This window comes from Cannabis sativa, chromosome X (assembly GCF_029168945.1).
Source record: "Cannabis sativa cultivar Pink pepper isolate KNU-18-1 chromosome X, ASM2916894v1, whole genome shotgun sequence".
Taxonomy (NCBI): Eukaryota; Viridiplantae; Streptophyta; class Magnoliopsida; order Rosales; family Cannabaceae; genus Cannabis; species Cannabis sativa.
In genome coordinates, this window is record NC_083610.1 from 42,993,223 (window position 1) to 43,008,194 (window position 14,972).

Genomic DNA, 14,972 nt, shown 5'->3' on the forward strand with positions numbered 1-14,972 from the left:
ACTTGCACTATAACATAGAAGTCATTTAACATATTTAAATACTCTTAAATAATTAAATAAGTTGTTGTCGTGTTATTTTAGAGTTAAGCATATCAACTAAAATTAGCCTCTTTAATAAGTGAGTTGGCCATACCAATCCATCTAAAAGAAACCCAAATTTATTTATGGTTTCAAGTCATAATATTACAATTAGCATGGAAACAGATGCCTCATTTTTTAAATTAAAACTTGTTAATAATGTCAAAACATAAAATGATTTTGGATAAATAGTACAAAAAGCAAACAAATAAGTGTTTGGCAATACACAAATTGAAATTTTGTTTTTGAATTCGCCCATGCAACCACCTTGATATGTGGCTGGCTTTGATCCTATAACAATTTGAGCAAGCGTTAATAGTTGCTTGTTCAAAATAAATAATTACCACAAAATATTAATGAGTCAAAACTATAAACTCATCTCATTAAAAAAAATAACCAAGAAACATAATCAAATGTGATGAAAGAATTTATTTTAAGATTCAAATATTGTTCTTGCAATAACCCCAACTATCAAAATTTTAACATACAACTACTTCAGAAAGTTACTCCTAAAAAAGAAAAGGGCCACTAAGGGGGCTACAACATAAGCTCACAATTTAGACAATGAATTAAATTTTTAAAGAGACAAAACACGTTTAACATCTTTGAACAAAAACAAAAATATCATAATTCTTAGGTAAAATCTTACCCACTTCCAGCTTTCCACACTCACAACTTTGTATACCACCATCAACACATGAATGAAATCGAGCTCAGATCACTTCTTCCGACACCGAACACTGAAAGAACAGTGAATTTATTGACCAATTTGCTGCTGATGCTGCCGCTGCTGAAAGGATCAAACATTTTTTGCTGCAGTTGAAGCCACCTGGTCTTTTCGACCGAAAAATTGTCCTGTGGCTGTGCTTCATATATAAAAAGAAAATATCTCATTGTATCCTGAAAAGATTCCTCAGTTTCAGGACCAACCTCCAATCCTCATTTGATAGATCCTCCTAAACAATTTGAGTTATGGTTAGAAAACAAAGCAAGGACTTATCCATAAAATTATCTAAGAAATGTATATAGACAACCATCCATAAAAGGAAGCAGAAATTATCAACAATCGTTTCAACTTACTCGGTAGTTAGCTTTTAGGATGTCAATAGATTTTCTTGAGATATGGCTGACAAGCTCATCTTCGATCTCAAAATGTCTGCCGAACATTTTCTGTTGCTCCTCAGAATTGCTGCCCACAATCTGCAAAAGCGCAAGAACAAAAAGAGCTATAAGCGCAACTCTTAACTACCACGTTGAATGAAAACACCAAATCTTATCATACTGATAATTAAAGTGAAATGATAACATAAAGGTTTGAGACAAGTCAAAAAAGCTTGAACTTTAAGTTCAATTTTCAGGTGATGAATACATTTTCAGAACTCAAATTGTCTTCATAACAACCATACCCATGAAGAAAGTTTCACCAAATAGTACATAACATAATTAATTCACTCTTATTAAAATCAGAAAATCTGCATTATTTTCTTTTAAAAACTTACGAACCATCTGGATAAAGAAAACCTCACAAGAATTTAAACTTGGCAGACTAAAAGCTCAACAAGTCATACAGAAATACTGATTACAAATCTTTGGTGCACAAAAGTTAAAGAATTTGCAAATCCCAAATACATATTATATTTCAAAGCATCAACTTGACAAATTCACTTTTAATTTTTATAGCGAATATTTTACTTTACTGATAGTGTTGACAACGCATGAAATCCGTACTTATCATGCTACACAACAGACAACAAACTGAACTTGACTAATACAAGCATTAAATATTTACCTTAATGGCCACCTTCTGCCCTTTCTTTGCAGTATCGACAGGTTTATGGTTATTTTCAATTGAAGCAATACGGCCAATATCAATGAACTCCTTTTGAGGAATACAAATTGGAGTACCCACCTATACAGAGAAATGTGCAATGTTAACAAAGAACTAATAATTCATCTGATACTGTTGAAAATGTTAAAATAAAAGAACTCTCGATCCCTTTCCCTATGCCATAAGACCTGGTTATTAACAAGTCACAACTACACACATCAACTAGAAAGTCCATACAAAACACAAATTTCATGAGTTAGAACAATTAATTTAACAACTCCAAATAACCACCTTCAATTTTAGGAGTAAATTAAGCAGACTAAGTTCTACTTGCATTTTGTATTTCGCCCGGTTCTATGACAGAGCATGAAATGAAAAATAAGGCCACAACCTTATCACCGACTTGTTACGGTTTGCGACACTGACACTACCAATAATAATAAGAAATAAAGAAAAATAAAATAACAAAAGGGTACCTTTGCAATGCCTTCAAGAATATCAACTCCCAAGACAATTGGATCCTTTTTATTGAAAATGCAATTAGGTAAAATCTTGAGAACACATGGGAATACAACTTCATCAGCTGCTTCCTTCTTCTTTTCCTCCTTCAAATTATCTATATAGGCCTTAAATTGATCAAACAAGTGATAAATGATATCAGCAATAAAGATCTTTACACCCAACTCCTCGGCAAGTTCACGGGACTCTGGAGTCACTTTGACGTCAAAAGCTAAAATTGTTGCATACTCCTTTTTCTTTTCTAGCATCACACTGGCCTTCATGACATCTTTCTTGTGTACCGGGCCTATGCTTATACCACTAACAGGAATATTTACTTCTGGGGTTTTAAGAAACTCCAGCAAAGCTTCCAAGGAACCAAGAGTAGATGCTTGCACACAAACTCCTTCGCCACTCTTATCAATTCTGCTCATGACAGACTTCATATCCTCCATAGTTGTTTCCTTGATATCTTCTACGTCATCATCAGGGCCCACTACATATAGAGCAGTACCAGCAATAGCATGCTCAAGACCCTGCATAAAACATTTACCAATCAATTAAGGATGCGAACTTCAACAGTAACCATGACACTTCTGAAGTGCTTAGGGTTTGAAAACATGGAGGATTAGTTAGAAATATAACCTGTGCTGTGATCTTTATACCCTGTGCAGCCTTGATTTCCTTGTGATGCAGATATGTTCCCTAAACATCAAACAAACAGTAACTCAATTTATAAAATAGTTCAGAACTAAGATTAAGGGACACAAGAATATCACAACATCCACACAAAACGGTAAATAAAGAAAGCACATATTTTATGTTTTCAAGTTAGCCAGTCCAATGCATGCAATTCAAGTTTAATGAAATGTTCCACTTCGTCACTTTCGTGGCCATCTAAACATAATAATGCTGTTGATTTGGAGATATCAATAAATCCTGGGAAGCTTTTATGAGTACATGAGACAACAGGAATTCTCAATTTGAATCATGGAATTAAAGAAAAACCCTTGATGGAAAATTGGTAGCACATGTGAGAGCCAAAACATAAATTTTTTTGCAATTTTCCTCTATTTAGATTCTTCACGTTAGATTTAATTTAGTTACTTTTCCAAGTGGATAAAGACTTTAGGTGAGGCTTCTATAAAAGACATAATATAAAATTAGTAATTGGATTTCTTTTTTAAGATTCTTAGATTCTCAGGAAAAAGATTACCTTGACACGGAGCTCTTTCATGGGATGGGGTGTTAACAATGCTCGAATGCTAGTAACAATTGGTCCCTTAAAATAAATACACATTAACAATTATTAGTAAAATTCTTAATGTAATATCAATAACTTTTCATATGAATAACGAAATCTCCAGAAATAAATTACAAATATGCGTAACTAAAAGTCTCATCTGGATCTGGAAGAAGGATTAAAGACACTTACTTGCATGCCACAAACAACAATTTGATCTCCTTCATGAAGCACTCCATTGACCAGTACAACATCAATAGTTGTCCCATGACCTTCAATAACCTTAACCTCTAATACAGTACACTGGCAAAAACGAAGAAGATTTAATCAGAATTATCCAGTTTTAACCGTCTAAGAGTAGAGTATTGGTATGGTGAAAATAAAGCAAACCTGCACTTCATTGCTGAAAGTAAGCTTTTCAACCATGGTTTTCTGAGTCCATTGAACCAATAGTAACAACATATCCGGAATGCCTTCACCACTGAAATAGTTACCCCAAACATAAAACATCAGACAAGAAAGCAAAAACAGACCGTCCAAAGAGAATGAAAAGTTACATTGAAATATGAACCCAGTGTTAATGAATCATACGTAATGGCACTTGTAGGTACAATGCTGTATGTCTCTCCCATTTCTCTGTTTTTGTAATAGAGCTCAGTATTTAAGCCTTGTTCCTTGAACTGGGTTACAATCTGATGAACCGAACAAATTTAAGAATTTGTAAGTACAATTGAACAGACACAGTACAATAGAAATTGAATTGGAAACCCTATGACCTGAGTGAGCCTCATGTTGAACTCATTTTGGACATCCTTAGATTGCTGTTTCAATGCCTTTACAATTGGTGCATTGCGGGTACTTTTCCATCCATAGAGTCTGTCTACCTGCAAAATTGAAAGAATAGAATAAAAAACATGAGTATAATATGAAGAAAATGGTGAAGGGAGATAACCAGTACTGTTCAGCTATAGTGTGCACCTTGTTCAATGCAATGATAAACTCTGTATTCCTCATTTTCAAAAGATTCAATGACTCAATTGTTTGTGGTTCTAAGCCGTGCATAATATCCACAACCAAAATCGCAATATCACATAACCCTGAACCCCTTGACCTCAAGTTTGTGAATGATTCGTGACCAGGAGTATCAATAACCAATAGCCCCGGCACCTTAAGAGTGGCATCAGCTTTTAGTTCTTTGGTTCGGTCACGTATGTTCGCTGCAGGGAAATATGTTGCTCCAATTTGTTGGGTAATACCTCCAGCCTCACCTTCTTGAACATTAGTACCACGAATACAATCCAACAGCTTAGTTTTACCAGTATCAACATGTCCCATGATGCAGCAAATGGGTGAACGAAGGTCTTTTTCAGCCTTAGGTGTAGCATCTGAATTTTGTGTTGCTTTTTTGACCGTGGCATTTTTCGTCTTCTTTTTTTCAGTGACTTCAGGCTCTGGATTTTTCTTATTGTCCACATCCTGAGATTGAACAGGCTTGGTGCTTGCAACTGCAGAAGAGGCTGCAAATATCCAAAACCCAGAAGAGTAGATGATCAGTTGTCAAAATAAATAAAACACTAGTTAAAAATTACAGAACCACAAACATCTGAAAAACAAAGATCCCATTTCAACAACCCATTGAAGCTCCATCAACCATCCACAACACCTTATTAAAACCCTAATTAAGCATAAGTCAAAAGGTAAACACTCTAACAAGAAAAAAGAATGTGTCTAACAATTTTTTTTAAAAAAAAAAATCAAAAATAACGATCTTGGAAGTTATAACATGCTTAAACAATGAAAACTAAAAAATATAATAAAGCCAGCTAAAATCCTTTACAAGTACTGATTAGATGCATAAACTTTTCCCCCTTTTAACAAAAAAAATTGATCATCACACTCTGTTAATCAAAGGAAGCTAAAGCTTAATACTCTGACTTGAATGTGAGACAACGAGATATCATAAGATAGTAAACTACATATCATGGAAAATAATGCAGGACACAAATAGAAACGCCATTAATAATAGAAATTTCACAAGATTGGATCCATTATCGGTTCAAATTCAGCAATAACAAATTTAAATGCTCTCTAGAAGCTATAATCCTGTTGTTAATGGAGGTTTGGGAAAGCAAGTATCAAATGCCAAAAACATATTTTACTATGTTCGTACACTTTCATTTTTGTGTTACTCCACCTCTAGGCTATTTTGGTACAAAGATTAAAATCTTATGATAGTGAGCTGTATAACCAGCTCAAAGTTAGTTTCATTTTCAATAAACAGTTCAAAGTTAGTTTCACAACAGAACTAACATGTAATATTACTCTTATTTATCACTTGGTAAATAGATATCCTAATTAAAAATAAAGATCATGTGTACCTGTGTTTTTCACTACTTTTTTAGGAGCAAGTTTTGTCTCAGAGTCAGCCTCCTCTTCATCAGCAAATGCACTTACTGAAATATTAACAGTGGCATCATCCCAGCTCTTTGCATCCCACTCATCATCATCTTCTTCTTCTTCTTCAATTCCATTCTCTTTGACAGACTCAGCCACTTCAGATTTCTCATCAACATCATCTGTCTCCTCAACCTTCTCAGATACCACGGAATTGACCTCAGAAACAGTTTCTGGTTGAGATTCCTTTTCCTCAGTATCTTCAACTGGCTTAGAAGAACCTGCACCATTAACTTGATGGGGAATTGGTTTTGACTTCTTTTTCTGGTATAATGGTTTTTTAACTCGTGCACCGGTGTCGTTGGTAGGAATAGGCACCCCAGCATTAGCAAGTATTTGATTTCTCATTGCCTCCAACCTACGAGCTTCTTCCTTCTGCTTCCCAGTTAGAAGCTTGCCTTCCAGTTTCTTTTTTTGCAACTTCTCCTTTTCCCTCTCCTTTTTTTTACGCCTGGCCTCTTCAGCTTGCTTCTCAAGCTCTTCTTGCTTCCGCCTCTCCTCTTCTTCCCTCCTCAACTTCTCCTCTTCTTCCCTCTTTGCCTTCTCCTCAGCTTCTTTTCTCCTGGCAAGTGCCTCTTGCATCTCCCTGACATGTTTTGGCAGTTTTTTGTCAGCAGCTTTACCCTTAGATTCATTCTTTTTGGGTTCTGCTGCTTCAGTTTTCATTTCAATTGGCTTTTCAACTTTTGTTTCAACAGAAGCAGCTGCTGCTGCTGCTGCCGCTGCCTTCTTCTCCTTTTCTTTCTCCTTCTTCTTTTTCTTTTTCTTTGCAGCAGCAGACTCTACATTCTCTTCTTCACCTTCCTTTTCACCTAAATCATCAACAGGACCAGCTGTTTCAGGTTCAACCTGAACTTTCTCCTCTTGTGTAGGAGCTGCAGCCTTTGGTATTGGAGGTGCCTCACCAAGCTCAGCAAGAATTTTATCCAAATCATCCTCTTCTTGTTCCGTCCTTCCTCCCTTCTTCTTCTTCTTTTTATTCTTTGAAGTTCCAGCTACCTCCTGGCTCTTATTAACTTTAGTCGATTCATCAGCTCCATTATTACTATTTCCAACACTCAATGGTTCAGTTTCAGCTGCATCTGTAACTTCATTGCCATCACCAACTTCTTCGTTCAATTGAGAAAAAACACTGTTACCTTTCTTTTTAGAAGATTTCTTCTTACCCGAAAATGCTATGACTGAAGCATCTTCATCCACAGGCACATCTTCATCAATTCCCTCATCGAGTAGTACTGCATTGAATGAACTACCACCACCTTTCTTAGCAGCCTTAGATGACTTCTTTTTCTTACCAGAAAAAGCAATTTGAGCAAACTCATCTTCCTCGTCTTTCTTTTCATCCTCAGGTTCAGCCTCATCTTCGAGAGCATCGAAACCAGAGGCAGTAAACAAACTACCACCCTTCTTCCCACCCTTAGATGACTTTTTCTTCTTCCCCATAATCTCAATAGGGGCTTCCTCATCATCATCAACCACTTCCCCATCATTATCATCATCATTGTCATCATCAATAGCATCAAAAACTGAGGCAGAGAACAAACTATTACCACTCTTTTTCGACGGCTTCTTCTTGCCAGAAAGACTCACTACAGGAGCAACATCCTCCTCATCACTCTGAACTGCATCCTCCTGTTTATCATCATCATCATCTTCAAGCAACCCAAAACTCGAACCACTAAGCACACTACTATTCCCTTTACCCTTTTTCGACTTGCCCTTCTTCTTACCAGCAAAAACAACTTCACGATGATCATCCTCATCATCATTATCAACCTCATCCAGCGCCTTTTCTTCATCATTGCCTTTGGGCTCAGAAGCCTTGGAGCCACCCTTCTTACCCTTCTTCTTCCCAGTAATCACAACCTTCTCTTCCTGAACTTCAGGCTCCTCAGAAACCTCAGTTCCAATAGCGTACTCGTCGTCATCAATAAGCAAACCCTTCTTCTTCGACTTAGCACCACCTTGTGCAGGGTTCTCATCGTCCCGAGCATTGGCCTTCTTCCGACCCATCGAGAGATTTCAACGAATTGAGATTCACTCCGTAAAGGAAAACAAAAAACAAAACCTAATTTCAATATCAGAAACTATAATCAAAACCAAAACAATAGCATTCCATGAAACCAATCAAAAACCCTTGTTACGAAGTTGATTTATTCTAGAGAGAGAAACAAAAACAAAAACCTAGTAAGAAGAGTATAAGAGAGAGAAATTACCTTAGAGAGAGAAAGTACCAACCAATCCAAAATCCAAAATCCAAAATCCAAATCCAGTTTGGTTTGTAGCAGTTGTGAGGAAGAACCCTTGGAATAGAAAGGGGAAAACTTTATGTATATATATTATTTCCAAAGAGGAAATAAGAAAACGACGTGTCGTTTGGATCACGAGCAGAGTTAGAGAGAGAGTGACCGGTCGTCGTTTTTGATGTCGTGAGTCTGAGGTTGTCGTTTTGGCTGAATACTAGTACTGCCGATTAGAGCTGCTCATCAAACTGCACAAATCGCCAATACCGTACCACACTGCATAAAATATGCAGTTTGAAATATTTCACGGTGCGGTTGCAGTTGTAGTTTGTACTTTTGCCAAACCGTACAGTGCAGTGTGGTTTGCAATTTTGAATTTAATAACTTGATGATTATTATACATGTTGTGATGTTAAAACTTCAATAAGATTTTTTTGTTTTATATTGTTAAAGCTGTATAGTTTGATTTTTAAATTTTCATTATAATGTTTGATACCTATGATAGTGTAAACCGCTCAAACTGTACCGTACCACACTGTATTTTTTCGGTGTAATTTTTGCAGTTTTAAGATCTCGCAGTGCGGTTGCGGTTTAAGAAATTATAAAAACCGCACATGTAGTTTGGTTTGAAAAAATAGCTACAACCTGCACCACCCACACTGTGAACACCAAGTGTCAATAGCTGAGATAGGGAGAGAAACCAATTAGAAGGAGACAACGAGAAGTGAAAAAAAAAGGTCTACTTAGAATATTTGACGCTGCCGAATTTATATCAAATCGTGTCTTCTAACCTTTTTAGGTCATTAAAAAAAATTAAATTATTGAGATTATTAAATTTAAAAAATTTTGTTTAATTTTATTTAATTTTACTAATGTGAGAATTCTTCATGTACTAAATTGTGCCCTAACCTTTAATGTATACAAAATCATACCCTTCGAATTTTGATATGTACCAAATCGTGTTTCTTAAATTGTTCGTTAATAAAATTGAACAAAAATCTTTTAATATAATTAAGGTACGTGTTTTTTTTTTTTTTGTTGGGAAATTGAATCAAAATTTGTTTTTTCTTTTTTTTTTTATTATGTTTTGTTTTTAAATCTTTTAAAATCACACATATAAATGTAGAAAAATAAAAATATGTTTCATAAATGTTTCTATTTTTTTTATTTTTAAAATAACAAATAAAAATGTTTCTCATAATTTATTTTTAATTTTTCTTATTTTATTTAAGTGAGAATGAATAACTGAGGTAAAAACAAGTGGATCGGGATCCAAGGTCGGGCTGCAGAATTTAGGCTCCGAGATCTAAAGTCCAAGTCCAAAAATACAGCTCAAGATCGAGGGTCGTAGCCAAGTCAGAGGTCCAGATACGAGTTCGTGGGCAAGGTGGGAATAAATTTATAGTAAAAATTGTATAATTTCACACAACCTATTAATATAAATAATATTGTATTAAATATACTACAATACAATACAATATACCAAATAGACCTCATTTATGTAATAAGAAATGTTAAAAATCACAAGTGGTGCTTAGCACTACCAATATGTAATATATGGTACAATTAAATATTAAGTCTCATATAATTTAATATAATAATTTTTAAAAAATATTATTAAACAATCACAAGACAACATATCAAATGCTGAATACTATGTTGGTAATTATGTGTTTGCTTGTATGTTTAGTGGTTGTAATACGCATTGCCAAGTGGGCGTTGAAGTTTTAAGGTTACATGTTGCATTGATGTTTCATCTTTACCCTCTAATCTTGGATTGTAATGACCTGATTTATTTATTTTTGCTGAAAACTTCTGGTCAATATATCTTCGATTTTTCACTAAAAAAAGGTCTAATATTTTCACAACTCAACTTTAATTCAAATCACCTCCCCTGTAAAAAAAATGGCAAAAGTAACATAATAAGCACAATGTGAATGGATACAAATAATGTAGCAACTACCAATTGAAATAAACAAATTTTAAACATATTCAAGAAAAAAAATGCATAATACTTTACCCTGAAATAGCAATAATAACAATACATAGGATAAATAATTTTAAAGAAACAACCTATATATCCTCAAAATGGTGTGTATTCATGTAATGTTTTGCAAATATTAACTTCGAACTTGACACAAGATTAGCATAGAACTCACTTACAATCGAAATTGTAGCTTTTCAATGGCTGCTGACAAAATGTTTCCCATTTATGCTTTTCAATGACTTCAGCAATATAAATGGAAGCTCGAAATCACCAGGCGAAAATCCTCTCAGTGAACAAAAATTTTGTTTTAACGATCTCATACCTCTTATTGACTTCCTTTGAGCTAAAGTTTTCGGCTGTGGTTGTGGCTGAGCTGTAGAGGCGTCCCAGGGAGAACCGAAGACTAGACTGCGAAGAAGGTTTTCGAAATCTGATTTCCATACTAAGTTATATCCATTGTGTTTCTATATTCATCTCATTTGTCTCAGTGGTATGAAACAGAAGCACAATGACAAACTCACCTTCAACCATATTGCCAAAGCTGCTGTTGACATTTAAATCAAATACTCAATAGAAGTTGTGAGATAAAAGAACTTGGCAGTAATTGGCAAACAAAAGACCTAAAATAATGAATATAAATTTCGAAACATTGGATAGGAGAAAAGCCAGATACATACCACAACAGCTTATCCTGGAGCATCATCATCAAAGAGAACTTTATAAAACCGCTTTCTTTCTTCTGGATCAAATAAGCCACCTAGCTTGTCTCCTTGTACCTGATCCTCAGAATCAGAAAGGTCTGAGTTTTTATCTTCGATTTCACGCAATCTACTCAAAACCATGCCTGCCTTTCTCTTCTTTTCTAAATTTTGGGAGCAATGCCTTCGATTATATTCATGAAGCCCTTCCTGCATCAGCTCACCAAACTTCTCCTTTACCACAACGAGGGGATCCTTATCAATCAACTCTGATCCCTTATAACCTTCTCTAAGAAGTACAGTATAGAGCTGATACTTATTCGAAACATAGAATATACCAAGGTGCTTGAGCAACAAAACATTCAATTTGTCAGGTAATCGAAACTCTCTCTTAAAATGTCCAAGCTTTAATATTGACACTTTCTTCCACAGAGTCAATGACAACAGCTCATGCACCAACCCCACTGTCCTCTTCTCCATTTCCTTTGTTCCTTCCACAAGTTGGCCAGGGTCCATATACGGTGATACATAAGGAGTCGAATTGAATTCATGAAATCTTTCCCAAGACTTCACCCAAGTTGAAGGCAACGAACAAGAGAAACAAGGTTCAACACCCTGCTTTTGAGCTGAGATCTCAATTGCAGAAACAGCCAAATCAGAGTTCCAAGAGACAAGTTCAATATCCATTGAACTCCGCCTCCCACCATAATTGACAATTCGAAACAAATCAGAGTACTTGGGCACAATCCTAATCAAGTAATCATCAGAAAACCCGAAATTCCTTTTCAGCTCATTAAGTTTCACAACATTGAGTCTGTGATTTGTGCTCATCATCAGCAACTTCGCCAATCGCTGCACAAGCACCTGTTCCTGCATATCCTTGACAGTTTCTTCCTCCTCCACCAAAGCCATCATCCTTTTGGTTAACCGACAGTAATACTCATCATGTTGGAGAAAAACCTCAAAGCAACAAGGGTATTTTTTGACCCAATTCATAGCACTTCCCTGGAGATCAAGGGTCTTGAACTTTTTCTGGAGGAATCTCAGTGGTAGTATCTGATTCGGGTATCGAAGGACTATATTCTTAATTTGATTATTGACTATCCATCTACGGTTTCTAGAGAGAGCTGATTCAAGATCAGGGTCCTTCTTCATTGACCATAGAGAAAAACTTCGACAAAAATACTTAATGGAGGGTTTATGAATCAAACAGTTCAGATTTCTGATATGCATCAATTACTTATCACAAGACTGTCTCTGTAAAATGCACAAGAACACTGTCAAATAAAGTGTAATTACTAATTAGCTTCTGTAACTCATTCATAACTGACTATGAAAAGCATAAACCAAATCAAATTTCAATTGAGCGTAATAAAATTTCATCACCATTAAAAGAAATGAAGCAATACGACTAGGCTATATACCAGTACCAAACTCCATAGATGAAATTGCCAAAAACCTCAAAACAAAAAGTAAAATTTGAAAACCAACAAAATTTAAAAAAGTGTCAATGCTGGCCTAAGCACATATTTTTTCGTGATATGTGGTGATCGTGCCTCTCGGACTTGGGTCGGTTTCATGTCGTGTCAAAAAACCCAACACATATCAGAGATATCACAGCAACAACAACAACAACAATACGTATATTATATGTATGAGTTCAAAAAAAGAAATATTACATATCAGAAATACCACAATAACAACAGCAACAATACGTATATTATATGTATGAGTTCAAAACAAGAAATTGCAAAGTATGATAGTAGTGGCAGAGAAGGCATAGATGATGCAAGTTGTTATGACGAGAGTGGTGACTGAGGCGAAGAAAGCCGTGACAGCAAACAAGAGTCCTAGATGTTCTAACATACGAGCTATTATGGGAAACTTGGAGGCAATGCATTTGCTTATCAACACTAAAGCAAATGAGAGTAAGATGGTCATTGAAATTAAATCATTTATATTGTACTTAAATTTGAGTTAATTTGGGACCAGAGACTTGCTATCTGTAGTACTAAGCTATGTAGTCAAACGCAACGACACAACTTCAGAATCTCACACAATGAACAAAAAAGAATCCATAAAAAGCAAATATTCATCTCTAAAATCAAAATAATTAACAACTCAAACTGGAAAAATGGAAAGTGAGATAAGAGGAGATTGAACCTCTAGTTTCTGTCCTGAAGCGCGAGTGAGTCCGAGTTCTGGATCGAAAGGGAAAGCGATTCTCCTAATTTGAAAAAAAAAATGAACACAATCAATCAATAATCTCTCTGTAGAACTAAACTAAACTCTTACAACAAACCAGAGATAGAAAGAGGAATGAAGAAGAAGAAAAACCTTGATTTTTGTAGGGCCTGAGAAACAAAAGAGAAAATCGACTTGTGTACAAAACATAGGGTTTTTGAAAGAGAGAGATAAGGGTTCGGGTTAGAGAGATCTAACAGGAGCTGAGAAGAAAAAAGCTTCAACTTGGACTCTCATGGGCTCCGACTTGAGGAATCGTCGCGCAGAGTATCGACGAGAGCTGAGAAGAAAGGAGCTGCCGTGGATCACATCACAGGGAAACTTTCAACCTTGGGGATTCAGTTTCAGCCACGAGAGAGAGAGAGAGAGATGAGATTTTCAAGCACTCGTCTGAAATATTTGAGCCTTAGGTATTAATGGCTTCTTGATTTTCTTTTGTAAACTAAAAGACAATGTTTGAACGGTATTATATATATTGTCTTAATTATTTAGACACTAAAAAAAGTAAAAAAATCATTTTGGAGCCAAGATTTTTTTTTTTGATAACTGTTACTTTCGAAGGAGCAACACAACAGCAGAACAACACAAGAACTACACGAAAACTAAAAACCAGAAAAAAAGCAGAACTAAGCTTCGAAACAAACTAAATCAGACCTAGTAACTAAAAAAACGAAAAAAAAAAAAAAACCGATTCAGCCATCTGCCTCCCAAGGTGACAGGGAACTGTCAAAATTGGCCAATTCAATCGTCCCAAACTGGGCAGATTGAATTGCCCAGCGAGCCACAAAGTCGGCTGCACAATTGAATCTTCTCGGGATCCAGTTGGCCTCCCATAACTCAACACGATTGGTAAAACCATGAAACGTTTGCACAAGAGTTTGAATGTTGTGATTGAGGACCGATATTAGCTCTACATAAAATGCATCTTTTCCCAACAGTTACAAACTGTTGGGTATATACTTAGGGTCTGTTAGGTACAATTTTTGGAAAAGTTTTATTTAAAAAGCCTGTCATAAAAATGTATTTGGTAAACAATCAAAAAAAAATTTGAAGAATTTTTAGAAAAGTTACAGCTAAAATCTAAAGTTGGTCCAACCCAACTTTTATAAAAAGCTATTTTGATTAAAAAACTATAATAAATTTTTTTATACTAAAATCATATTTACTTATTTATTATATATTAAAAAAAAATAAAGTATTCAAATTAAATTAATTATAATAAAATAAATAATTATTAAATCTCTTATGTTTTTTTTTAAAAAAATAATTTATATTTTATTTGATATTAATAAATAACATCAACTTAAAAAATTTCTTATATACTTGTTTCTAATTTTTTCTTTTAGATTTGATAAATATAACATAAAAATACTACAAAATATTTTTATTAAATACATACAAATTTATATTTAAAAACAAAATTAAAAATATATAGAAAATATAATATTATATAAAATAAATTTTTACATATTTCTGATTATAATAAATTAGATTATAACATTATCATTATCATTATCATTATAATAGATCTTAACAAACTAACAATACTTTAAAATTTATAATTTACCAAACACTTAGTTCAGTTTTTTTCCACAGTTCTGCTGCAGTTGTTTTTTCTCACAGCACAATTACAACTGTTTTTTTTCCACAGCACAGTTGTGCCAAGCTGGTCCTTAGTAACATACGCACCACAATAATA

General features: G+C 34.7%; 2 protein-coding genes across 9 annotated transcripts; both read right to left on the reverse strand.

Annotated features, from left to right (window-relative positions):
* Positions 1-142: 142 nt before the first annotated feature.
* On the reverse strand, positions 143-8,595 carry LOC115709318 (eukaryotic translation initiation factor 5B). Of its 3 annotated transcripts, XR_004010217.2 has the most exons (14): positions 8,318-8,527; positions 6,026-8,169; positions 4,626-5,164; positions 4,424-4,531; positions 4,239-4,339; positions 4,038-4,128; positions 3,840-3,950; positions 3,621-3,686; positions 3,050-3,109; positions 2,383-2,940; positions 1,868-1,987; positions 1,159-1,278; positions 728-1,034; positions 143-369 (listed from the first exon to the last, which is right to left on the reverse strand). XR_004010217.2 is itself a non-coding variant. In XM_030637407.2 (13 exons), exons 2-13 carry the CDS (start codon positions 8,112-8,114, stop codon positions 969-971), a joined length of 4,029 nt encoding a protein of 1,342 aa, XP_030493267.2. In that variant the 5' UTR covers positions 8,115-8,141; positions 8,318-8,595; the 3' UTR covers positions 493-968. The 3 variants fall into 3 exon arrangements, 2 of the variants coding, with proteins under 2 accessions (XP_030493267.2, XP_030493260.2); XM_030637407.2 differs by lacking the exon at positions 143-369 and having other exon boundaries at positions 493-1,034; positions 6,026-8,141; positions 8,318-8,595; XM_030637400.2 differs by lacking the exon at positions 143-369 and having other exon boundaries at positions 493-1,034.
* Positions 8,596-9,824: 1,229 nt separating this feature from the next.
* LOC115709334 (protein WHAT'S THIS FACTOR 1 homolog, chloroplastic) lies at positions 9,825-14,232 on the reverse strand. Of its 6 annotated transcripts, none has more exons than XR_004010221.2 (5): positions 13,367-14,232; positions 13,193-13,256; positions 11,009-12,286; positions 10,508-10,875; positions 9,825-10,238 (listed from the first exon to the last, which is right to left on the reverse strand). XR_004010221.2 is itself a non-coding variant. In XM_030637424.2 (4 exons), the coding sequence occupies exon 3, from the start codon at positions 12,260-12,262 to the stop codon at positions 11,018-11,020; it is 1,245 nt and encodes a 414-aa protein (XP_030493284.2). In that variant the 5' UTR covers positions 12,263-12,286; positions 13,193-13,256; positions 13,367-14,194; the 3' UTR covers positions 10,242-10,875; positions 11,009-11,017. The 6 variants fall into 6 exon arrangements, 3 of the variants coding, with proteins under 3 accessions (XP_030493284.2, XP_060963239.1, XP_060963240.1); XR_004010224.2 differs by having other exon boundaries at positions 10,508-10,872; positions 13,367-14,202; XR_004010225.2 differs by having other exon boundaries at positions 11,009-12,306; positions 13,367-14,181.
* Between the last annotated feature and the right edge of the window lie 740 nt (positions 14,233-14,972).